The sequence below is a fragment of the Phalacrocorax carbo genome, chromosome 1, assembly GCF_963921805.1.
Source record: "Phalacrocorax carbo chromosome 1, bPhaCar2.1, whole genome shotgun sequence".
NCBI lineage: Eukaryota > Metazoa > Chordata > Aves > Suliformes > Phalacrocoracidae > Phalacrocorax > Phalacrocorax carbo.
Window position 1 is genome coordinate 25,423,363 of NC_087513.1, and position 25,318 is coordinate 25,448,680.

Here is a 25,318-nt window from a genome sequence, read left to right on the forward strand (position 1 = left end):
GTGACAGAAATACTTAAATAGAGTAATAGAGAAATAGGAGTTTATTAGTGTGATCTCTTAAAATTTTAGTATCTTTTGCTTTTACCTGAAGGTAAGGGCTCTGTTCTGAAGACATACACAGACAAAGAAAAATGGCCCCTGAACTGCTAATTTCATTGAAAAAGAATCAACATCGTGCCTGGAGGATATTTCTAGGGAGTGAAAGGGAACAAGGGAGGAAGAAGACCTGCAAGCCAGTCTTAGAAATATTTTTTTTCTAAAAACATAAAAAAATACTTCTGATTTCAAAATACTGAGCAAATCTCAGTAAGCATCTCAATTTCCACTCATGTTTAGCAACCAGTAGTTATTCAAAGTAGTTATTAAAATGCATTGTTATCCATTAGTCTCTTCTTAGAATCTAAATGCTGGATCAATGGCTAATGCAGTAATTTTATTCAACTAGCATAAAAATAATTAATGTGTATTATTAGATGTATGAAGCTACTGCATAAGCTATTTATTTTTGATCCAAAAGGATCTTGTTCTTGTAGTCTGATTAGTTGATCAGAATAAACCTAATCTAAACATCAACTTCATAATTCTTCAAGTGTTTTTTTTATTTCTTTCCAGACTCTTATAACTGCACATCATATCTGAAACAATAGCTTTTTCTGCAGCTCCAGGGTATAGCAGCAAACAGTGTTGGTTATAATATATGTTAATTCCTACTAGGCATAAGCCTTTGTTCTTAAAATATGTAGTTGTGGAAGCTGTTCTCCGAAATGTCAGAAGTTTTTTGCACCTTCATCAGACTAGCCCCAATTCTCAGTGCAATGCATTGTGCGGTTTCAGAATACAGTAGAACTACTGAGGGCTGTGTGAGCTGGTCCCAGAGAATATTGCTCATGTTAATGACTGAAATGGGGAATATTTTTATTCCTGTGGAACAGGAAGAACTTTAAGAAGTGGGTGAGAGCTGTTGACTGCAATGAGAGTTGCTAATGAGGTTTTGTATAACAGGCTTTGAGGAGCTGCTGCAGTAGCAGCAAAGGTGCTATTTAATATCACACAGTAAATGCCCTATGCTTTGTTTTGCATTGTGATGCTTCTAGCACAGCAGGATGATGCATGTCACATCGAATTTTTAAGTAGAGAAACTTACTTCAATTCCTTTTAGTTCCTAGAGGATAATTATTGTCTTTTGCAGACATTTTAGAGCTCAATTTAGCCCTGAAAACCGCTGGCCATTTTTAAAAATGTATCCTGTGTGTCATCAACTCAAGACTTCTGGTAAATGTTAGAAGCACATCAGGAGCTTGAGTGGAGAACACATCAGGAACTGAAAAGCATTCACAAACTTGAGTGTTCCTTGGACTTCCGTTAGAGTCCTGTTTGCCCTTGTTCAGCCTTTATCAAAGAGGCACTTCTATTAATTTATATTTTTTTTATTTTAATTGACAATTTCCAATATGACATAGTTGCCATTAATCAGTATAGTTCTAGCTTTCTTTCAAGCAAGCAAATGTAAAAAAAAAAAAAAATGCCCTTTAATACAAGAATGATTAGTAGTTGTATATCTGTGCTTGATAAGGTTCTCCTGAAAAAAGTCTCCAAAGAGAAATATCTGTAAGCCTTATCTGACAACTTTTTTTCTTAGTGTTATGAAAAAGTTCAGGTTTAACATTAGTGTGTTTTCAGGATGCCCCAAACATCAGTTGCAGCACATAGGCATGAATAAATACATTGGAGATCCACGTAACTAGCTGGCTCATCAGTCTTTGAGCCCGAGTAGGAGAGACAGTGTTTGGCCCTTGTCTAGCCATACACTTTTGTGTGTGGAATATGGTTTGAAAGCTCTGGGAGCTCTTGAAAGGTGGAATGTGTGATGTTTTTAGAGGCTGAACTTGCCTTACATGCCTTACAGTGAAATTTGCTCTTTTTTTTTCTTTCCCCCCCTAAGAGAAAGAAAGATTAAACTAAACTTTAAAGGTTTATGTGGGACATCGATATTCAATGAATGTAGGTTTAAAGCATTGTATAGTAAGTAACAATGACAAGCAGATGAAATTGGGGCAGCTGTTATTCTGGGGACAGTGGGTCTATCCCCACCTTCACCGAGATCTTTTGAATCTTATTTCTCTGCACTGAGCACGGCAGATTGACATGGCAGTACCACAAAACACAGGAACAGGAAGTGGATTCCACCTGCCCAGGGAGGAGCCCACCAGCTAAAGAGCAGTAGTGCCATCACTGGTGGCACTAATATGGTGAAGAAACACAGCTCCCAGCAGTCTGAGCCTCTGTGACAAGCTCCAGCTCCACCTGGGAAAAATGACCTTAAAGTGTATTTCTTCATGAACAGGATGTGACTGGGTCTTGGAAAAGAGAGGCCAAATCCTCCCAGAGGTTATGCTTTGCAGTCTTGATGGTGCCCTGTCTGCTTTGATCACAAGCCCATGGACTGGGAACATTTTGTTCCAGGCCGGGAAGAGGACAGCGTGGGAGTCAGCGCCTGGTGGAGTCTTTGGAAGAACTTCAGCATTAAGGGCTGTGTCTGGATTGGTGGTGCTACCCAAATGACCACGCTGCACTGCTTGCAGCTCCTTAGAAGGCCAACAGAAGCAGAGCCCTCAATAGTCCTAGTTAGAAGGAGATAGCATACTTTCACAAGCAAAATAAAGCGTGCAGCGTCAGTTGAGCAATTTGTGCAATCACAAGTCTCCAAGTGTCGGCAATGAAGCATTTCCTACGGTCCGCATTACTGCAGAAGATACTGTTACAGCTGGAAGGCAAAGACATTTTATGCTTAATTCAAAATGGCATACAAGTCATCACAGCCATAGAAGTAGGAAGCTACTACAGCTCCTGGATGAACCATTATTTAGAGGCTCTCTCTGTGTGTAAGGGCTGTGGTGTTTTATTCCACCTCTTATTGTGCTGGAACATGCAGGATACCAAGGTCTTGGATCCAGTAATGCCAGAATTTAACAGAAGTGGAAAAAGCTATTAGGCAACTTAAATTATGTGTTGTAAAGAAAGGTGATAAGGAAGCTGGGTCAGATGATGTCTAGTATGTCTAGAAGTTTACTGAGCCAGAATCATACTGTGCATTTTGAACTGCAGCCATCTTTTCCATGAGAGGTGTATTGAGCCACGGCTGTTAAAACGCTGGATGTGCCTAGAGTGCAAATGTGATCTTCTCAAAGCTAGAGGAAAGGCAGTGACTGTCAAAAATGAAGAAAAATCTCTAGCTGCTCTTGTGGCAAATGAAGTTCCCAGTGCTGCTTTGCTTATTAAAAAGGAGAGTGTCAGTGCAGTTGCACTACGAGGAGGTGTACAGGAGCCCCATGAGTAAGGATTTTCCTTTGCAGAGACTGAGAAAGCATTCTTGTGGTCCTTCTGCCCTTTTCAGCACCATTTTGAATTTTAAAAGAACAAACAAAGTTTTGCTTAAACAAAATCCTATTTTACCACACAAAACTTGTACTCAGAATATAAGAACCAATAAGTCATAGCTGAATTCAGTTTGTCTCCAAAATGGATATGGATGAACATGACTGACTGCAATGCTTTTCTCTGTGTGTGTACGCACATGCATTAAACAGATACATATGCATTTTTATATATACACACACTTATATTTCCTGAAACTAAAATTTCTGTTTTCACATGGTTAATAAGAAGGCAATTTTATGTTCAAAAAAGTGTTCCGTTATAACTTATTACCTACAAGACCAAGGATTTTTATTTTATAGGACTGGATATACCACAAATGTCAGTGGTGTTCTGCAAGAGATGTGTATGGTACACGCATTTTTGCCATTAAAAATATGGGGGGATTACCTTCTGTGTTTTACTTTATAAAAGAATGTCAGTATGAAAGTGAGATTTTGGGTAAAAATCCTAATGTGTAAATATTTTTCCCTTTTGAGGTAATGTACTGTTTAGAGCACACTCTTTTTTGTTTGCTTGTTTTTGCAATCCTTTGTTTAAAAAGTGGGGAGGCTTAGATCTTAAATTCCCTCTTTATCAAACCCTTTTGCAAAGTTTTCTGCCAGAGAATAAGAGAGTTGGTAAAACAATTTGGTCAGTGCGAGCTTAGTGTGTTGCCAGTGGTGCTGTGCCTAAAGCTGAGTCAGGCTCTGCTGGAACTGATGTATAAGCAAGTAGCTGAAAGGTTGTTCTTTACTGGTATGTGTGGCAGAATTACAAAACGTTATTTTTTATTAATAACACCACTTACACAAGCTGGTAGAAACATTATAGATACTTATAACTATTTGGGTTTTTTCTTCCAAACTGGCTAAAAAGGTGACCTTAATAGAAAACTCCATCAGTATGTGTATTTGAAATGAAAGAAAACACATGTAAAAGTTTGTAATGCATGGCCTAATGGACTTCATATTTAATCTGTCTACAAAGAAAAGGCAAAGGTTATCTACAGTTGAGTTTATGCAAACTCTTTTGCATATTGCTTGTGGTTTTTTCTAGACTTTACAGTAGAGTATGAGTATCATATTTCTGTTGCCTGTAGATATAATTAGTTAAATTTGATATTATGTTTGATAAATAGAAATATTATTCAAGTGGTAGGTGCTAGAAGATGTAAAAGCAGTTGTTTGTTTAAAATGTCCAATGTTTTCTCAAGCTGTAGGCACTGCTAAATGATGGGTTTTCATCTCTAAACAGAAATATCCTTTTAATGTAACTATCTAGTGCTAAAGACTATTTGGAATTAAGCTTTTTATATGCATTTGCAAGATGTGACATTGCATATGTATAACGTTTGGATAAAAAGTGAATTTAAACCATACTTCAGTAGGTAGATGCAAATTATAATTGTTCCTGTAATTTTAAGAGAAGAAGAAATGGAAGAATTTTTTTTTTCAATTCCTTACCTGATCATCTCTGAATGGTTATGGTATGAGGAGAACTTTATCCATCAAAGACTGTATATATGGCTCAGTCCAAGAGTATTTAGAAGGGCTTTAAATAATGTGAATTGAAAAAGTTCCTCAAGATGGATATACTGGGCTGACCAAACCCTGTTTTTTAACTTTCTATTTTCTCTTGAACTCATTGTATGTGTTAATAGAGTGGGGCCTTTTGGTGTTTGATAGTTTGTTAGCAGAGGGTAATATGAAGAGCTGATGTTGACTTAGATTTAAGGAACCAAAAGTGACACTAAAAGTTCAAATGCCAGCTAACAAAGAGCATTACCTTAGGATTTCTTTGAGGAAGTCCAGAAAATGTTGGTAGAAACAGGAAATACTTCATTAAAAACTTTGACTCATGACAAATTATTTCTAAATAATACAAGGATTTCCAAACAATCACGGCTGATCTGCCAAATCTAGTTCCCTGTAGAAATAGATATCTTTGTCCCCAAATAACTTTTTCTGATATATTTTACATTCAAACCTCTAATAATTTTTTCTCTTCAGTTCCCCCTTAGTGTTGGCAAACTTGAGATAATATTTTAACACTGGACAGTTTTGAATGATGATTTAATTTGAATTAAGTTTAATGGTCAGAGAATCCAAATACAGGAATAAAGGGAAGAAGAGCCAACAATTTAGTGAATGTGCTTAGTTATAATTTTGCTTTAAAGATGGATAACAACATAAATATTTTCCCTAATAGGGATGATTGGGCTGTGCATATAATCCACATTGAAGAAAAAGTGGTGAGCTATGTTAAGACTACTATAGCTTATGTATTTCACTGTAAAAATGACAGCCAAGAAAGTACCGCCAGTGTTGTAAAGCATGTATGTAACTCAGTCTGCAGTCCTAGCCTAGACTCTGGACCCGCAGGTACTCAGCCAGACGAGCTTTCTGGAACAATGGTGGAAACAACAGCTCCATTGGCATGAAACTGGTGGCATAGCATTCTCTATATAGTAGCAATTCCCGTAAACTTCTGTTTAGAATTTAAAAAAAAAAAAGGCAGCCGTAAAATAGCTCAGAAAAGCTTTGAAACTGAGGAGACAAATCTCAAGAAATGTAACTGAAGCAAAGGATTCTGAATTTAACATGAAGAGTACCATATGTCTTTCAGGAACAGGAATAACGACATTAAATAGCTTTTTAATGCATCTTACTGTGTCAAATTTGAGGCACATATGCTACACTCCCAACTGAATTTCTGTTCTCTTATGGTTTTCTGTTGCAAACAAAGTCTTAAAAATTGAGTCTTTCTGTTCAAATGTTATTATTATTTTTTAATTACCTCAAATACAAATAGTTCATTTTAAAGATGATATTACATTTTTTCTCCTCTCAGGAAAAAATTGGTAAAATGTCACTCAAAAAGGAGTAGAACAGTAAAAGCTTCAGGTCCAATGGGTTCCTTTTCAGAATGAACCATGTACTTTTTGTAGTCAATTATCCACACCTTGGGTTTATATTTTGGGTAATTTCCTTTAACATCCGCCATATCTTTTGCAAAAGAATTATCTTGGAATAACTCTTGAATATTTAATAAAAATACAGTTTGTGATGTGAAACACTTCAGAAGGCAATATTTTAAGGTCAGGGATACATGGAAAATGTATTTTGTATTTGCACATACCTATATAAAAACTTGTTTTGCTCAACATGAACATGTCATCAATGTCAATGTTGTGGGCACTGAATGTTACAGTAGTACTCCCCTTCCACAGGTAAGTACTGAAAAAATGGAACATATTTTTCCTGCAGTCTCCTAGAAAATCAACTTCAAAATCAGAAATAAATTTTTAATTAGTCTGGCTCATAAGTGAAGGGAAATGCTAGCAGCTTTTCAGCCCCTGCATTCTGGAGTAATGGTTTTGAATAATACGACTGAAAGAAGGTAATGAAAGATGAATGATATTCTGATGATCTTACAGTGTGTGTTTTGCAGATTTATTTTTTTTTTTATTACAGTGATCCAGTTCTATTAGCAATACATAGGGTTGTGTAATCTTGGATAAACATGAGATTTTTGTGGGGAAGAGGCTATAAATATTCTTAATTTCGTTCTTTCTTCTGCATCTGCTTTCTCTCTGGCTATGCAAACTAATGTGATGGAAGCTTTAATGCTGTTTATGAACAAAGTATACAAAGTAGCTGAAGTTAATTTGAAGTAATCTTTTTAAAATATTTTTTTCTATTTGCTTTCCAGTGAAGCTGTTAGAGGAATGAATCAATTGTAATTGCAGACTGTTAAAACAAGGAAAGGTTTAATATCCTTGTACCTGTTTGTGTTGATAAGTTTTATTGTTGAGTGGAACTTCTGATTATTATTTGTTTTGAAATGAGATTCAATATTTTTGTAGTGTTTTTAGGAAATTAATATCGGTATTAAGTGACAGTAACCATATCAGGTCCCTTTATAAATAAGAGCTTAACCTTAGATACTTATGTTTCCAAAAAAGGAAATCTATCATGGTACAGTTAGACAATAAAATTAGCAGGTATTGGTGATGGTTTGTTTAACATCAATTAGGATGTCTGTTGAACGATATATTTTGTAAGTGACTGCATTTTAAAATATGCTACAGGGAAACATGCATCAACATGCACCGGAACTCTTAGAGTATGTTTTTCTTGATCTGTTTCCACCTGTGCACTCCTCTCTGCTCAGCTTTTTAGCTCCTCTCCTACTGCTGTTTTATGTTTTCTAAATGAAGCACAGTAATATTTTAGGTTGGTTGATAGGTACACTGTCTTCCAACATGTAGCATATGGAGTCAGAGCTCTACTGTGCTGTCATCTCCATTCATCGCATTTTCATAGCTCTCAGTGACTAAAGTGGTTATCTGAAAACACATAGCTAACTCATCTTCCGCAACAGTGAGAAAGGTGATCTATAGGAAGTCTGTTTAGACTATGTGGTATCCCATCTGTTCTTTGCATTCCAGCAGTGCTTGGGGTGTTCGTGTGGCGCCCAAGCAGTCGCCCAGCAGCCAAGCCTTGCAGGGCAGAGTGCCTTGACCCATCTCCCTCTGCTGCAGGAAGCCAGGGGGTTCTCCCTGAGTTGTCCATTCAACGACATGAGCAGTTTATCTCTTGTTCCAAGCAGATGTCAGTTGTTTACACGGCTGATCAAGCTGCAGTGTCATCTTTTTCTTGGTTGCATTTTGTAGAGGAACAATTTCATGAGACTTGCTACTAAAATGAGCGGGCCACGCACAGTGCCTGGGTGGATCAACCTCGCCAAGGCCTGTGTTAGAAGAGATGAATGCAACCGTCCTTGAACACTGAAAAGCTGTCACAGAATGCTGATGCTGATTTAATTGGTTTGTTGTTGTCATTTGCCCGGGAGGGGGTTTTTGTGTTGGTTTTTGTTTGGGTATTTTACACAGAGAATCCCATACTGTGTCTCCAGTACTGTATCTACAGTAGTAGAATCAGTTCTGTATTTTTGAGTCCTGCTTCCCTCTATTGTTAATATTGATTGTAGTATTTCTCCAGGTTTTTTTTGTTTCCTGGATTTCTGTCTCACCTTCCATCAGATTCTTGGCTGGCTTAAAGGTCATAATTTAACTAATACTCCTGAGTTTTAAGACACTGTAGCTTATCCATGAGTTACTTGCAAGTACTTTAGACTTCTATGGCTTTAATGGAGGAAAGACTAATTAAATCTTGTAGGTAAGTTTTAAATTAACTGCTGTTAATTCAAACCTCATTCTAGTTAGCTGTTGTAAATTTGTGCATAAATACTTTAAAAGCTACTTAGTTTAGAGTACTTGCTCAATGCAGAAACTTTTTCAACATGGTTGCTTGTTTCTGTGTGAAAAATATAGCAAACTTGGTCTGTATAACTCTTCCTTATAAAGCCATCTTACACAGAAGTAAAATACTAGTTTGTAATCCCTTTATAAGGGATTGTTTTGTGTTTGTATCCATGCCTAACTTTCTCTGTTCCTTTTTTTTTCTTTTTTATTTTAAAAGGTATTTCTCAAGAGTGACCGGGTTGCAAGAATGGTCCACAGTGGAGGATGTTCTGCAAATGACTTCAGAGATGTTTTTAAGAAAAACATAGAAAAGAGGGTCCGAAGTTTGCCAGAAATCGATGGATTAAGCAAAGAGACAGTGCTAAGTTCTTGGCTAGCCAAATACGATGCGATATACAGGGGAGAAGAGGACTTTTGCAAACAGCCGAATAGAATGGCCTTAAGTGCTGTATCGGAGCTGATTCTGAGCAAGGAACAGCTTTATGAAATGTTCCAGCAGATTCTAGGGATCAAAAAATTGGAACACCAGTTGATTTATAATGCCTGCCAAGTAAGTATCGGTGTCACTCGGTTCTGTTGTTTCCAAAGTATCTCGCCCCCAGCAGCAGGTCAAGTGCTTCCTCCCTATGTGCAGAAGCCTTCAGTTTTAAGTGCATCTCCACAGTCCAAGGAGATGAGACCCCTCAGGAAGGAATCTGCATCATTTGGTTGCTGGAGAGCACTCGGAAAAAGGGTATGCCAGATTATATGGTACTTATGCTACAGGGATCTCCTGACACCTCTTACAGTGTCACAACTCCAGTGATTTGGGTGATTCTGCAGAATGGTCTATATACCTGCATACCCTCATATAAATTACATATGTACGTTTGTACATGCATTTGTGTGTATGTGTATGTATCTTTAAAAGAAATTTCCTGCCTGATGGGTGACAGGTGGTTGAATTCGGGATCGTCTTGGCCATCCAGTGTCTAGAAGTTCGGTGTGTTAGAACTCAGCATGCTTCATTTCAAACACCATCTACAAAGCTAATTTGTACATTTTTACTTCGATATTCTGTTGGATAAGAGGGATGTTCCCCATAAATTACTAAGGCTGAGACAAACATTCTATTCAGCAGTCATATTTGGATTTATATGTGTAATCTATTGCTAATCAGTAGTGTAAATGGTATGTTAAAATATTTTATCTGGCCAGTCTTCATAGTGATGCAACTGTAAACTAGCAGCTACTCAGGGAGGAAAAACCTAAAAAAACCAAGGTTTTTTTGAAAGTCTTGCAACCAACCAGTGTGGCTGTGGCATTTAAACTGAGCTTTTACAGCTTCCTACACTGTCTATAAAATAGTAGACCAGATTACAGCTAAATTGTTTTTCACATATTTTGCTGAAGGCTGGCTTGTAGTTATGGGCCATCTTAATACGGGGACAAATGAGGAATCTTGGACATTATTGCCTACTTCCTTTATGGAGTAGTGTGGTATGTAATCATATAAGTGTTCTATGAAACGTCTGCAGTGTTTAATCCTTCTCAGGGTCATAGGTCCAACTTTCATAATGAGAAAGTGCAATATTTTACTCTGCATGAGGGCTTCCGTTTTCACTGTGAGCTCTTTACTGACAGGGTGGAAAGAGACTTCTGAATAAGCAGCATTTTGAATGGAAAGAGAAGAAATATTTCCTTTTTTTCCCCGTTTGCCCCATTTTTTTCCTTTTGCCTCTTAATTCACATATATTTATATCATGAAGGTAACCTCTGGGATATGCAGGTTGGTAACAAGATGAAGCAGCACTGAAAGCTTGGGGGATAATCCTGCTTATGTGAGTTTTTAATATAACAGAACATAGAGGCATAGGAGAATTCAGTTTGGAAAAGACCTCAGGAGGTCATTCAGTCCAACCTCCTGCTTGAAGCAGGGTCAACTGTGAGGACAGACCAGGTTATTGAGGGCTTTATCCAGCCAGGTGTTAAAACTTCCAGGAGTGGAAACTCTCTGGGCAACCTGTTCCAATACTTGAAAACATGAAAAAATAATTTTTTTTCCTCAAAATAGATAACCTGTTACTTACAGTAGAAATTCTGTATGGATTCCTCATTCGTGTGTGGTGTCTGATGATTGCTAAATCTTACTTCATATGTCACTGTGAATGGTCAAGATCTGCTGTTAGTCTATGTTGTGCTAGAAGAACACAAACAAATGTGATTGTAGAGCTTTGAACAAGTAAACAAACAAACAAAAAATTGTTTTCTTAGTCTGGAAGTGGTTCTGATGATACAGTCCACGAGGTTCTTGCATTTGTGTACTTGAAGGCTGCTTTGTTTTGGTTCGTAATTGTAGAAATGTTGATGGAACAAAACTGGTTGGTAAATATCAACAAATTTTTCTCTGTTGGTCCACATACTAGAGACTGATACATTGCAGTGACTCATTTTTGTCTTCTACCACAGTAGAATTTTGAGCATGGGGTCCTGTTCTGTTCTTTTTTAACTGCAAATTAAAGAGGAAATAATCTTGTGGTAGGTAGGAAGGGAGAAAGACTGATTGATCATCCTGATGCGTGCAAAAATGACTCAGTGGGATTAAGAGAAGACCCTTCTCATACTCTTTCTGATTTTGAGCACTGAAGGTTGTACAATCTCCTGTGCAGGTCTCCAAAGTACACATTGTTTACCCTGGTTTCATATAGATATTGGAGGATGGGAAGAAAGACACACTTACCTCTTTGGGAGCAGCTATAGGAGCACCTACATATTTCAAGCTGGGAAGAATGGAGAGGTAAAGGCTTCAAGCCTATACCCTTCTTGTTTGGGGTTCTAGCACTCTGAAGATTTTTTCCAAGGCAAGGATGAGGTTACTTAGCTAAAGCAAAAACTTTCATCGTGTACTCCAGCAGAGTTGCTGCCATCCATACATCTTATATCCTGTTCCTGTGGTCCAGTCAAGCACATGACACACCAAAGGTATGAGGAGAAGGCTGTTGCAAAGGAAATTATAACAACCATAGCCTTTCTGGGAAGTGTATTGCAGACAGCAACCAGTCTCTGATAAAGTAATACCTTTCCTCCTTTGGCAAAATCCCTTATTTCTCATTATAGTTTTAATAAATATTTAGTTTAGGCTGTATCTTATTCCTTTCTATTGACAGTGTATTTATAGATGAGATGAAGCTAAACTCAGATTTCAGTCAGCACCAGCAGTTTTCATTCTGCCCTAGAAGCCTCTGTCTGTCTTTGCATGAAAATGCTCACTTTCATTTCCCTTTGCTGCTGCTGTTTAGAATACTAGAGACTTGCAGATAATGATAATCAATAGTGTCTGGGAGCAGTGAGATAAGTGAAAGTCCAAACAGATGTTGAAATTGTATTTTTGATACAGGTTTTGATGAGTTGGCTTCTAGCCTGCGCTTCTAGCGGAGAATCAGATATATGAAATCCTGTGTATTTTGCAGCTCGGAGAAACAGCTGCCCTTAACAGCAAATCTGTATAGTTATAATTTGTGCAGAAAACTCTGTATTTTTCTTTCCCCCTTTTTTTTCGTTCCTTCCAGCCCTTTGCAAACGGGAAACAGAAAAATGTCTTACAATGTTGATGATAAGAGTAAATTATCCTGCACCTACAGGGCTGCTAAGCAGGCAAGGATGCTATTTGTAACAGTAGGAGGTATTGTCTGCCAGCCTCCTCCTCGCGACTTTCTCTCCATTTGGAAACTTGTTACTGGTTTTCAGCAGCTTTTGCTTCCTAGCCTATTCTAAATGGAGCATTCCCTTCAACTTTTAAACCCTTGGGTATCTTGCAGCAGCTCATCAGACAGTTCTGCTAGGGTGTGGGTTGCTGCGGGTCCATACAGGTGACACTCTCCATCCTTTGTGTGACAGCAGTGAGAGACAGTGTTCCTTCTATCGGCACAAGAACTTAATAAAAAAATAAAGTGAATAGTAACAGAGCAGTTCTCTGACACTGTCAAAAACAGTCCACATAGCTATGAGAAATTTATGCACTTTTCTTTGAAGAACAACTTTTTTTCACAATCTTCTAATGTATACTAAATGCCTAAGCTTGTCCTTAGGTAGTGAACATTAACAGGACGTTCACTTTAGGATGTTGAAGATTCCTTCTATGATCTTGTTTTCAACTTTACAACCTAGAGAAAGGCCAGCAACTGCTGTCAGCCACCTATATCTCTTTGTGATGAAAAGATTCAATTTGGTAAGTGCTGACACTTTCACCTGATTTTTATTTATAATTTGTTCCCTTGACCTGTGTTTTATGATTGCCAGTTAGCTGGGACTTAATGAGCTCCTTGACTTAATGAGCATCCTTTTGAGATGCCTGGCCACAGTGTGTTGTAATGACTTCTTTGATTTATAGAGATCAATCATGATATAGTCTTTTTTTTTTTTTTTTAATTATTCACTGCTGTAGAGGATAACTTTGATGCAGAAAGTCAAACTGAAAGTCGAACTCACTGATGTGTGGTCATGTGCTATTATTATACCACTTCACCAGTACCAGAATTTATGTATCAGGTAAATCATGACTCCACGCAGTGTTTATTTTATTTTGAAGTACCCTTATAAGGTTAACTTTTTAAGCTGATCTAAACCCTTTGTCTTGGGTGTGAGGAGCAGAGAACAACACTGATTTTCATAACGAAAGAATTCTTGCAAGTCACATTCTCTTTTCTGAAAGGTAATAAATAATTTTGAGAATAATGTAGCATTTTTTAAGAAGAATTATTTGCTAAGTCTTCTACTGTTGACTTTAGGGGAATCAACCACAAACGTAATTCTCTGGAAATAGCTTTAGATGGTACTTTGCTGCAAGACATAATTTTCTATTTAAAAGCCTTGTATTGTGTCTGGTTCACATCCTTTATTATCTTTAGCTTTTTTCAAGATGTAACTCTCTGTATGTGTCTATTACTGAGAATGATGGACTATATTGTGTCTTCCATAATAAACCTTTGTATTTTTAATTATGAGAATATTTTCTGTCAAGAATTTCTCCTGAACTGGAGTCTGCTTATGGTGCTCAGTACAATTGGACTGTTTCACCCAGTGCTTCACTGAAGTCCAGTTAATTATGCGGTTTTGGAAATGAGCCAAATTAAGGGCGATTTAATTTGCAACAAGGCCTTCATGACTTCTGAATGTTTGTAATTCTGATCCTTTGCTCAGTAAAATCATGAAAAGTAGTGAATTTATGTCATGGATCACAGAATTTCCCATATTTCTGGATATTTTTCTTAGAAACTTTCATACCCTGTGTAAGTTATAGGGACAAATGCAACTTCATGAAGCATAAAGAATAATTATATCTTCCTACAGAAAGTTTCATTGTGGAGCTGATAATCATCTTCTTGAAGTAATTAAACAAGTGTTAGGATTCCCTTTAGTATATAGGCCAAAACTTAAACAGATTAATTAATTTTTTAAGTAGGGCAAGGCACAGGAAAGAATTGGGAGTCTTTTTAGTCAAAAGATACTGGCTCCCTGAGATATTATTATGTGACCAGGCCTTCAGCTAAGCCAGTATCCTTCCAATGGTCACCAATGACTGTCATTAGTTATTTCGTGAAAAAATTATACCTGGTACAACAAGGTAACCTCTGAAAAATGCTGGTAAGGTCCATTGCTGTATTTTTGAGATAGCATCAGGTGTTAGGTAAGACATCCACTGTCTTAAACGTACCTCTGGGCCAAAAATGTGTTTTTACCCTGCCTAAGATATTCCTACGCCCCTATTTAGAAAACAAACAAAAATCCCTTGCGCTGATCACCTGCTTTATATGGGAGATCTGCTACCTTCAAGCCTTACCTGGTAAGAGGTTACTGCTGGGTAGCCAGAGCAGGCCCCTGGCCTGGGGCAGGATTTATTTTCTCTCTAGATAAAAGGCAGTTTTGCAGCGACTGCAGAGCAGACAGCAAGCAGGACAGGAGCGTGGGGAGAAGCTGTCTGGGCTCTCGGTGGGCAGAAGGGAGCGCAGTGGTATTGGGAGGTCTCTTGGGAGCAGAAAAGCAATACTTTTGTGGGACTGTGGGAGGCTATAGAGCTGTTGTTAGTATTCAGGTGTTGACTGCATTTTCATGTGATAAATGTGAGTTTAGAAAGTTTCTGCACGCAGTCATGATGCAATAACGGCATGCTTCCGTACAGAACAGGTCAGTGCTTTAAAACTGTCATATGTGTCTGTCAGCCTGAGAAGTGTTTCATGCCTTTGATAACAGAAACGTTCAAATGTTCACACTTCAGGCTTATTCACACATCAACTCTATTGGTTTCTAGTACCTGTAAATACAAGAATATATCTTCTCCCATGCCTTCCTCCTCACAAAAAAAAAAAAATAAATCTTCTTTCTGATTGATATTTCTCTGTTCTTCAAGGGGAAAAAAGATCTGCCATTGTCTGTTCTTGAGCGAGAGCAGAATAATTCAAACCAATTATTTCAATGGAGAAATAAACTGTCATTTCTCACAGGATTTTAGACGTCTCCTCTTCATGAGATGTCACTCTTAATTACGTGCACATAGGAGTTTAATATAAAGTTATTTCAACAGTTATATTTTTTCAGGTGCTTTTTGCTGAGCTGCTTCATTTGTCTTTTACCTCTGTTCAAGAAGTCTGGAGCGGTCTTGCTCAAGACAAAATCTTCAGTGGTTTGGAAGATAGTGCTGCAATGTCAAATACTCCTCCTAAGATTACTTCTGTATGGGACTGTGAAAAATCCAGAGCTAAGCTGAACAGTGTATGTCAGGTCAGTTTGGAATTTCAGCTTAATAATGTGAGTTCTGGTGAAAAAGGAAGTCTTGGAACCCCCAAGTGATTCAGTTCTGTTAACACACGTTGATGATATTTAAAAAGAAAAAAAAATATTTAGCTCCTCTAAAAAAGTGCTTTTTCTATAATAGCAGAGTTTACTTTGGAAAAAAAAGTCGCTGATTGCCCCAAGGGGTGTTGATTTGTTCTCATTTACTCTAATGATAGAAGAATGATGGAAAGAATATTAAAGCATCCTCAGAGAAGCAAGTTACTTTTTCAGTATATTTAAATACCTGGCTCTGAACAACATTTAAAAGCCTTGCCAGTTACATAATGGAGAAGTACTTTGCAATTTTTATGTTGGTAGTTGAAGGAATATGGAGAAAATTCCAGAGAGAAATGGTGTGTTGGCAACAGTAATGTATTTTCAGTACTTGAGGTATTGCAGTATCCTTCTACATTCAGCTATTGGGTGAGAAAAATTGGCTTTGACAGCTGCATTTAAAAGGAAAACTTGAGTGGGACATCTGAAAACCATGAAAATATTCAAAGGTTTACTTGTTGAGTATAAGTGTTAAGAAAATACATTGAGGGATAGCTTTTTCACTTTTAATCACTTTTAAAACAAAATTTATTTGTGGATTTTTTTTCCTATCATAGAGCTCTCTTTGTGCGTATGTGGCTTCTGTCCTTGTGGTGTTTTGTTTTCCATCTGCATGAAGGATTTGGACACGTATGGTCTCTAGAAGCCTGAGAGACTACCAGCACTCTTAGACTAGTGGATTTACTTCTGTTTTCTAAGTTAGCATCCTTCTAGGCCTGTTCTCCTCTGTATCACCTTTCTTGTCACAAGAGGTAAGCCAGGTGTGACTGAGAGTCATCAGAGAGTTACCCATCTCCCCTCCTTTGAGGATTGAAATCATCAGCATTGGGATTTTGGCTGCAGATCTTTCTTTCAAGCTGTTTTGTTTTCTGAGACTGTCCTTGGCATTCAGGGAGTTCAGGAAAGTGGCAGCAGAATGGGCATCGAACCACAAAAAATACGGAAGTTGTTTTTGCCTGGGTTAAAGCAGATCCCTTTAAGCTTCTATTTATTACCTTTCCCTGTGTTTCTTTCCCTAAAATATTCTTTTGGAGCCTTCATGAAGTAATTAATGCTGTTTTGACATTCTCCTGAGTTCCAGATCCAAGGGACTTAAGCTGCCTCAACAGTCAAAGCCAAATATACCCAGCATTTAACTTGCATTTATATTAACATCACCAGTGCATTTGACTCATCTTGCTTAATATTACCAGCTGAGGATAAAATTCCTCTGGTTTGGTATTAAGCAATAAAAATAAGTCTTTTCTCCCAAAGGCTGTAGCATTTTTTAAAACAAAAGGTTTTTTATTTTTAAGGAGAGATTCTGTGTCTTCAGGTAAATAAATAGAAAACAAATAATTTTACAGCCACATTTCCAGACTGATGATTAAGTTTATTAATGTGTCTGTTTCCTAGCTTATATGTGCATTTGAATGAATGCTTGTGAGCAAGCTGAATAAGTTAATGACCCTTAGCATGCATTTGTCCCCTGTTCTAAGACGTGGTGGTATTCTGTATTCCCTCATTATCAATTCAAAGTAAAGTGGTTTTGCTTAGAACAGTCACTTCCATCCCAAGGATCAATTTGATTATTTAGGTTTGTTCCTCTGCAGGGTTTTTCGTCCTCTGAGGTGGCTTCAGGAGCTGGTGTGAAGCCAGCAGAAGCAGCTGAAGAAGCCACAGGAAAAGAATGAGCCTATGTTTCTGTATCCCCCCTCACTCACTGGTACTGAATGTCTTATTCTGAAGTTTAGCTGCGTTTTTCCCCCATTTTTGAAATTTTTAAGAGGAAGTTTCTTTGCAGCTGGCTGCCTGGACAAGGTTCATATGGCTTCCTGCACCCCAATCACTCCAAAGGGAAATATGCAGGTAAATTTGGAAACGAGCCGGCAAATATATGTGGTAGATACATATTTTAAACAGAAATATCAAAGCACAGCCGTAATAGAGGATAGACTGTCCTGTGCAAGAATAATGATGTATGTCAAATGACTGAGAGATCTGCAGCTCTCTTTGAATATGCTATAATTTGTGTGTTTGTTTTTTGTCCTCTAGGAAGGTGTTTTTGTGGCTGTCCTTAAACTGAGAGAACTCTCAGGTCACCTTTTCAGCTGTGTCCTCTGCTGAGGCTGTCCTAATCTCTAGGATCTAATCTCTCAAGCTCTAATCTTCCAGGCTGTGCAGCCCAGACACCCTCTCACCCCAAAAGAGGATTGATTCCGAACAGAAGAGCTGTCATGCAGGGACGTGCTCCTTGGCATTTCATTTATTCCCATATTTTATATTACAAGACTCAAAGTTAGTTGATCGTATCATCCAGATTCAGTCTGGTGTCAGTGCTGAGGCTGTCTGCTTTGCGATTAGATGTTCATCATTTCAAACTTCTGACATGTTTACAAGAAAGTGCCTGTTTCTCTCTCTATAGGTCTTCTATAGATAGGTAGGTTATTTTCATTTTAATTTTCTGCTACAGGCATGAAAAATTCTCGAGCCAACTGAAATAACCCTTTTTTGGTCAGTAACACGAGTAGAGTAGTCTACAAGCTTACAGCGTGCTGGGAAGGGAAAGAGTAAGAGAAGAGTAGAAATAGGATTCATCTGTATTTTGTGTCCTCTATAGGAATCTGTTTATTGAGATAACAGAAAAATAAATTGACTTCCAGGCATTTTAGCTATAAACAAGAAAAATCTGAAATAAAATTGAAGCTACTCATTTTGTAGAAATGTTGACTTCCAGCTGCAGTTGAAAGGTGCAGTTGTATGGTAAGTGCTCTGGGGCTATGATAGAAGTAATGTCCCTTTGCAAACGAAGTAAGGGAAGAGGCAATCCCTCCATCACTTCTGAATAAACTGTTTTCCTAACTGATCATGCAGTGCCAAGCTTTTCTAATGCGGGAACACTAGGACTGCCCGTAAATGAGGGAACATAATACTGAGCCATGCCTGAGAGAGCCTCCAAAGGTACATACCATTTCTGGAGTACCTTTGTTTTATTCCTAGGAGTACTGTAGAATCATGCTCCAATCAGTCTGGCACAGCCTTCTCCCCATACTGTGTCTTTGCTCAGGAGACTGGAGACAGCCTGAGGTGCCTGAAACACCTATGCCTCCTTAGAGAAACTTATCTACCAGTATTCCAGTTTTACCATACTGGAGCAACTACTACATTTTACATATGGATAGCAGGATTTTTGTAACTGGTTTTTTTTTCCCACCTGTTTAATTTTAGTGGTTTCCTCCCATTCCCATATTTCCAGGAGGGTGGAAGATGGAAGCTTGTAACTTCTGGCATCAGGAGACAGCTCCCTGTCTCTTTGCAGTTGTTCATCTAGAAAACTGGTTCAGGACCCTGGCAGCAGAGGAAGGGGAGTGAGTCCTGTTGTGGAAGAATGTATGTTGGACACCTGAGGTCATGGGATTGGGACCAAAGCACAAAGAGGAAGCAACAAGTGCTAGTGTTTGGTGACTTCACCCTATCCAGGACAAAAGCACCCATTGGCTGGCCATACCTTTTTCCTTGCTTCTAGCCTGGATCTGTGATGTTGCAGAGAGGTTGCTGAGGCCTGTCCAGCCTTCCGGCTACTGCCCCTCGCTGCTTGTCTGTGCGAGCACCAGTGACATGACCTTGGGGAGATCAAAGGTGACTGTAAGTCTCTGAAAGCAAAGATGGTCCAGGGTGACACATCCAACCTGCATAATTGATGTAATCAGTGAGGCTTTGACCTTTGGTTATGGCACCTGGTTTTGAGGAAAAACTAGTAAGAAGTGATGAATCTGACAAGACTGTAAGAATTAATCTGACAAGAAAGCGTGTACATGTTTGTGGATACGATTCCTAACCTAACATGGAGGATTTTAAGCTAGGTTTTTTAAACGATAGGGAGCTAATCCCAGGGTTAAATGAAAAAGCAATGCATGTGGAGTAGATACATATGGTAGAAGGCTACAAGGGAGACAATAACGTTCCTTCTCAGAAAGGAAAGCATTCATAAATGTGTCTACACTAATGCCTATTCTATAGCATCTACACTATTTGGGCAACAAACAAGAAGTCTAGTCTCTGGGTCAATATGAGAAGGGAAAGTAATGTTGTTAATGATATGGTGAGGGTCAGTTACTGACCACCTGAACAAGAGGATGAGGCTATCAACAAACAATTAAGAGTCCCAGTGCCAGGCCTTGATCCTCATGGTGGATTTCAGACACCTGCCACCAAATTGCTGGGAAGGTAACATGACACTGTGCAAGCAATCGAGGAAGTTTCTGGACTGTGATGGTGATAATTTCTGAACACAAATGCAAAAGGAGCAGTTGGGATTATAGCTCTGTTTGACCTGCTACTCACAAACAGGGAAGAGTTGGGGGTGAGCGTGACCACAGGTAGCAGCTGGGCTGCAGAAATCTCCAGTTGACGGTTCAAGAGTTGGAGGAAGGCTGAGAAGGTAATCTGCGAACTTACCCTCTAAAGAATTGCTTTGCAGATACACTTGAGAAGCTGCCATGTGGGGAGAAGTAGAGCCAAGGAGTGGGCTGATTCCTTAAGAAAACATAAAGAGCTCAGGAACAAACCATACTATTGTACAGAAAGTCTGAGAATTATAGGTATTACCTTAGTCCCTGGAAAGACTGTGGAGCACAACCTCTTGCAATCCATGTTGACATGCATAAAGGTAATCGTTGTTAGTTTACATGGATTTACATGGTAGCTGGGAACACAGTACTCTGGAGTTTAGTATTATTAAGTGTTTTAATTGACAGCTTGGATGATGAGACAAAACATATCTTCAGTGCATTTGTGGACAGTGCTAAACTGAAGGGGAGGGTGATGCAGCTGGCATGCTGAATGGTTAAAGGTGATCTTGAGCATTAAGCTAAAAGAAACCTCATGAAGTTCATCAAAGAGAAGCAGAAGGTTTTGCAGATTGGGCAGGGTAATTGGGTATGAATATGGGCTAAGAACCAGCTGGTTGAATTGCAGCCCTACTGAAAAGCATGGCATGGCACGGAGGGTCGATGGCAGGGCGGATGCCAGGTTGAGTAAGAGCCAACAATGTCCTGTAATTGCAGATGAGATAACGCTGGACTACCTTAGAAGAAACATAGGAGACTGACAGAGTAGTTTTTCCCCCTCTGCCTGCAGAGGACATTGAGCTGTGGAATCTCCATCTTGGAGGTTTTCGGAACTTGGCTTGACATAGCCACGGCTCTCTCATCTGCTGTTACCAAGTAGGAGGCTGGACTTAATAACCTCAAAATTGCCTATATAACCAATGTTTCTGTAGTGCTGTGTCTTGTACTTAGAACAGAAATGAAGAGAATGTTGATAGGAGGTGCTGACAATGGTACACATTTCTTGATGCAAACACCTAAATATTCCTGTTTACATGTTTGCTAGGTGTCAAACCCTTGTTATGGTCAGTGGAGATCTAGCCAAGCAATGCAACCTAGAGAGCAGTATCAAGTAGACCCTTCCTGAGGGTTCTTAAATCCTCAACTAACATTTAACTAGAGTTGGCTACTTAGAGACCATATGGAGTCTTTATCACTAGAGGTGTTTTCTAGTAAGTTGGAGACATATGTTTCTAGGTTGGGCTAAATAGAGTTTGTCTTTCTTCTGGGATAACCGATGGTGTTCTCTGACCTATTTTCTAAGATAAGAGTTACCAGCGAAGTTGTTTGTAAACATGGGAATTTTCTGATCTTAAAGTCTTCTTCCAGTAGAGTAACAGTTGTTTGTAATGTAAAACAGGTGTTGCTCTTTCCTTGCATCACAAAAAAAAAGTTGTTCCTCATTTTAAGGACTTACTAGGTACATGCTCTTAAGCAATATTTTTTAGTTTTCCTTGTTAAGGTCTTTTTCCTGATCATTACGTAAACAGAAGATAGACTGAAATCTATAATATGTTTCTTTTGGACCTCACTCCAAACATGAGCTCTTTCTTACTCTCAACTTGCAGCCAAGAATCCTGTTGTATTCATTATTAGTCCTGAGCATGAAGAACAGTAGGAAAATGAAAACAATTTGATTAATAGCCCACTTCTCACTTTTGGGAATGAATGGAGTAGAGAGTTGGTGAAGATCTGGCTGTGGTCAGCCTAGAAATTTTTCAACCTCTCTGCTGATATGAAAGAAATTTGATGTGAGGAAAGAGCTTAGAAGGGTTTTGTGGAGTACTGTGTAAACAGGTGCTTGATTGAAGTAGCAGGTTACAATTCTTCATCAGGGAGAACAGCTGGTCATATCTTATTGTGTATCTAGAGTATACACATGGAAAGAAAGCTTTGTACATGCCCTGACCATGAGAGGAATTTTAAACAGAATTTTTTAGTCCTTACTCAACTATTTGGGATTTTGATTTTTATGGACAAGTATGTACACATCACTAATACCACTGACTTCTAGAAAAAGGTAGCAATACAGAACATTCTCTAGCTAATGCTGTGGTATTGAACAGAAAGGAAGAAAATGGGATTCCATTTCTGTCATCTTCTAACTTCTCTCTATGATACTTACAAACAGCTTCAGTAGTATCCTTCTACCCCGTGATTTTCTTATTTTCTTGAAGAAATTATTAGCTATTTTTAAAAAAGATTATCATTAAAATGCTCAGATATTGTATATTTAAATACAAATGCAGACCTTTAACTAAAGAGAAACATCTTAACTATTTGAAAGAACTGTTTATAAGCAAGTGAGTGTTTTGTCTGGGGTGCTGGTTTTTTCATGGTGCATTTTGAAAACAACATCATACACAGTTTTTTTAAAATCTGTGATAAATCAGTGCTTCAGTTGTGAGTTGTCAGCCTGAATTTTAAGTTTTCTATCTAGTTAAGTCAGCCACCTATAATTATTTGTGGAAAAATATTGGCATGACATTCAAGGTGTTTTTGCTTACTTAAAGCAACGCTCATTAACATTTATTGCCCTAGTTGCATACATTCTCTTTGGTTTTATTACTCTAAAGAAAATCTAATCAGTGATTAATAAGGCAAGAAAACATTCTGCATGATATTTTTGGAGAGTGAGGGGGGTAAGCAAAAAAGAGGGGATTTCCTTCTGAAGCAAGGATAATTTTAGGAAAATATAAAACACTGTGAGCCCATTTAGTATTATAGGTCATGAATATGCATATACCAACAAGGTTTGCATGCTAATCTTTGGGTTGTCTTGGATATGGTAATCTCTGTGCAGGTGGTGGGAGAGGAGGAGGGCGGAAGGGTTTTTCTAAGGAGAATCAGGACGTGAGTCATAGCTCTTTTAAAGCCCATCACTTTCTGGTTGGGGTGGATGTGGGAGGGTATTCCCTAGCCAGAACCTCAGAGCAACTTGTACTGAAGGAGAAGCCAGTATCTATTTCAGCAGGATCTGGGGGAAGATGAGAAGGAGAATAAGAACACCCATTTCTTCATTTCTTTGATCATCCTACCAGAGATTAGCAGTGCAGTTGGGACCTCCACAGTATTTATGGTAGGCACTAGATAACTGCTTAAGTGCTTTTAATAACCCTCTGGAGGCTTCTCTGTCTCTCCATTTGTTATCTAGGGACCCTAGGTTTCTCACTGAAAAGATACTTTATTTGGATTGCATAGCTCTGAAGCTTTTTTCACTGCCTAGCTGTAGGAAGAACACCCATACAAATAATGAGGCAAAGACTTGAGTGGAAAATAAGTGAAAGTTAAACTGTTTTGTGTGTGGATATTTATAATCTTGTGGTAGCAAAGTTGGGGTGGAAGATGTTTTACATAGTGAGCAACAACTGAAGAGTGTGACTTTTACATTGTGGAAGACACAGTGCTGTGATGAGTGTGTAGAGTCTGTCTTGACAGCACACCTTAACTCCAATACCTGGATGTGAAAAACAAGATACAGTTGGATAAAATATGTTTATAGTGTGACATATTACAGATCTTAATTTTCCATTCCTGTTAAAAAAAAGAATGATGCTTTGCATCCACATCCTTGATTTATCTTCTTAATATTGAGAGTGATTAGATCTGTAAACAGTAAGAACCTGCCATTATTCTCCTCTCTCAGCACAATGTGCTTTCCTCAGGTTTTTTTCCCTAAATAACATTTAGCATTTTCCCTAAATAACCTTGGCAGCTGTCACTGTCATACACACAATTCTGGGCTGGATTAACTATTTGTCTGATCTAACAGGGTGTTTCTTATGTCTGTCACATGTAAAATGATTGTATAATCCAGAGAGAAAACAGGAAGATATTTTCTTTAACATTTGGGGGATGAAACAAGACATACAGACTGGGGAACGAGAGGCTCTAGAGCAGCTCTGCAGGGAAGGACCTGGGGGTTCTGGTCGACAGCAGGCTGGATGTGAGCCAACAGTGCACCCTGGCAGCCAAGAGGGCCAACTGTGTCCTGGAATGCATCAAGCCCTGCATTGCAGCTGGTTGAGGGAGGGGATTGTCCCGCTCTGCTCTGCGCTGGTGCGGCCTCACCTCGAGTGTTGTGTGCAGTTTTGGGCTCCAGAGTACGTTAAGGATATAAAGCTACTACAGAGTGTCCAGAGGAGGGCCACTAATTTGGTGAAGGGTTTAGAGGAGAAACTGTACACGAGCAGCTAAAGTCACTTGGTTTGTTCAGCCTGGAGGAGACTGAGGGTAGACCTCATCATGGTCTGCAGTTTCCTCACAAGGAGAAGAGGAGGGGCAGGCGCTGATCTCTTCTTTCTGGTGACCAATGACAGGACCTGAGGGAATGGCAGGAAGATGTGCCAGGGGAGGTTTAGGCTGGGTATTAGGAAAAGGTTCTTCACTCAGAGGGTGGTGGAGCACTGGAACAGGCTCCCCAGGGAGGCAGTCACAGTGCCAAGTCTGATGATATTCAAGAAACACTTTCACAATGCCCTCAGAGATATGGTGTGAAGTTGGGGTTGTCCTGTGCAGGGACAGGAGTTGGACTTGATGATCCTTGTGGGTCCCTTCCAACTCAGGACATTCTATGATTCTATGATGCTATAACTGTACATAGTATAATTATGTATTTTGCTATTTGAAGAATAGCATCATTTTAGGAGATTGGTCAAAATGCTAAAACAATATGTATATCAGTAGTTTGTGAAGTGAGCAATTTAGAATAAAGCATTATTCATAATTCTGTCTTTTTTTTAATTCTTGTAGGACTGATTTGTAGAAGTGGAATGGCTTCTGTAAACTAAATGTTCTATCAGTTTGCCAGCTTCAGTTTCTTTCAGTTGTGTGTATATGCTTTTAAGCTTTAAAACAAATAACGTGTTCTGTTTTATGCAGGCTTTATTGCATCTCTACCCATCATTTCCTTGGGAAAGCCACGGGTCTTGGCTTGCATTAAGCTTAAAGTAAATAGATTCTTCCTGGACTTCTTTTTGAACAATTTATAAATGCAATATAGGTAAAAATAGGATAAACTAATTGAAGTGCTTTTAGTTTTATTGTTTAAATCTTGATGATTTACCTAGTGGAAAGTGCATGAAGGTAGTGCTCATGAAAGCAACAGCCATATATACTTTTAAGCATGCATTGGAATAAGTGCTGTGGGATATGAACCACTCTTTGACAACAGACAAGCAAGAATCATGCGAAGGGTTACATGTGTACTATTTTCATTGTCCACAGTGGCCACTAAGTATGTACCATTAGAGACATACTTAAATTTCCTGCTTTTTTATCTAGTCTATTTGAGTAGGGTCCACCATTTGTGTAGCAAGTGGGTTGTAGTTGCATTATGAAGACAAGAGGAGCTACAACCAAGACCAAAACATAACTGGAGAAAGAGGCATGGTTTGCAATTCTG

The 25,318-nt window shown here is 38.6% G+C and overlaps 1 protein-coding gene across 8 annotated transcripts in view; it reads left to right on the plus strand.

Moving 5' to 3' along the window:
• Window positions 1-25,318, plus strand: part of CADPS2 (calcium dependent secretion activator 2) — a 318,752-nt gene that overhangs the window by 98,928 nt on the left and 194,506 nt on the right. For all 8 annotated transcript variants that reach the window (XM_064446439.1, XM_064446493.1, XM_064446432.1 and 5 more), the window contains exon 3: window positions 8,901-9,233. In XM_064446439.1, coding sequence (XP_064302509.1) covers window positions 8,901-9,233 — 333 coding nt within the window. The remainder of the gene's footprint in view (window positions 1-8,900; window positions 9,234-25,318) is intronic.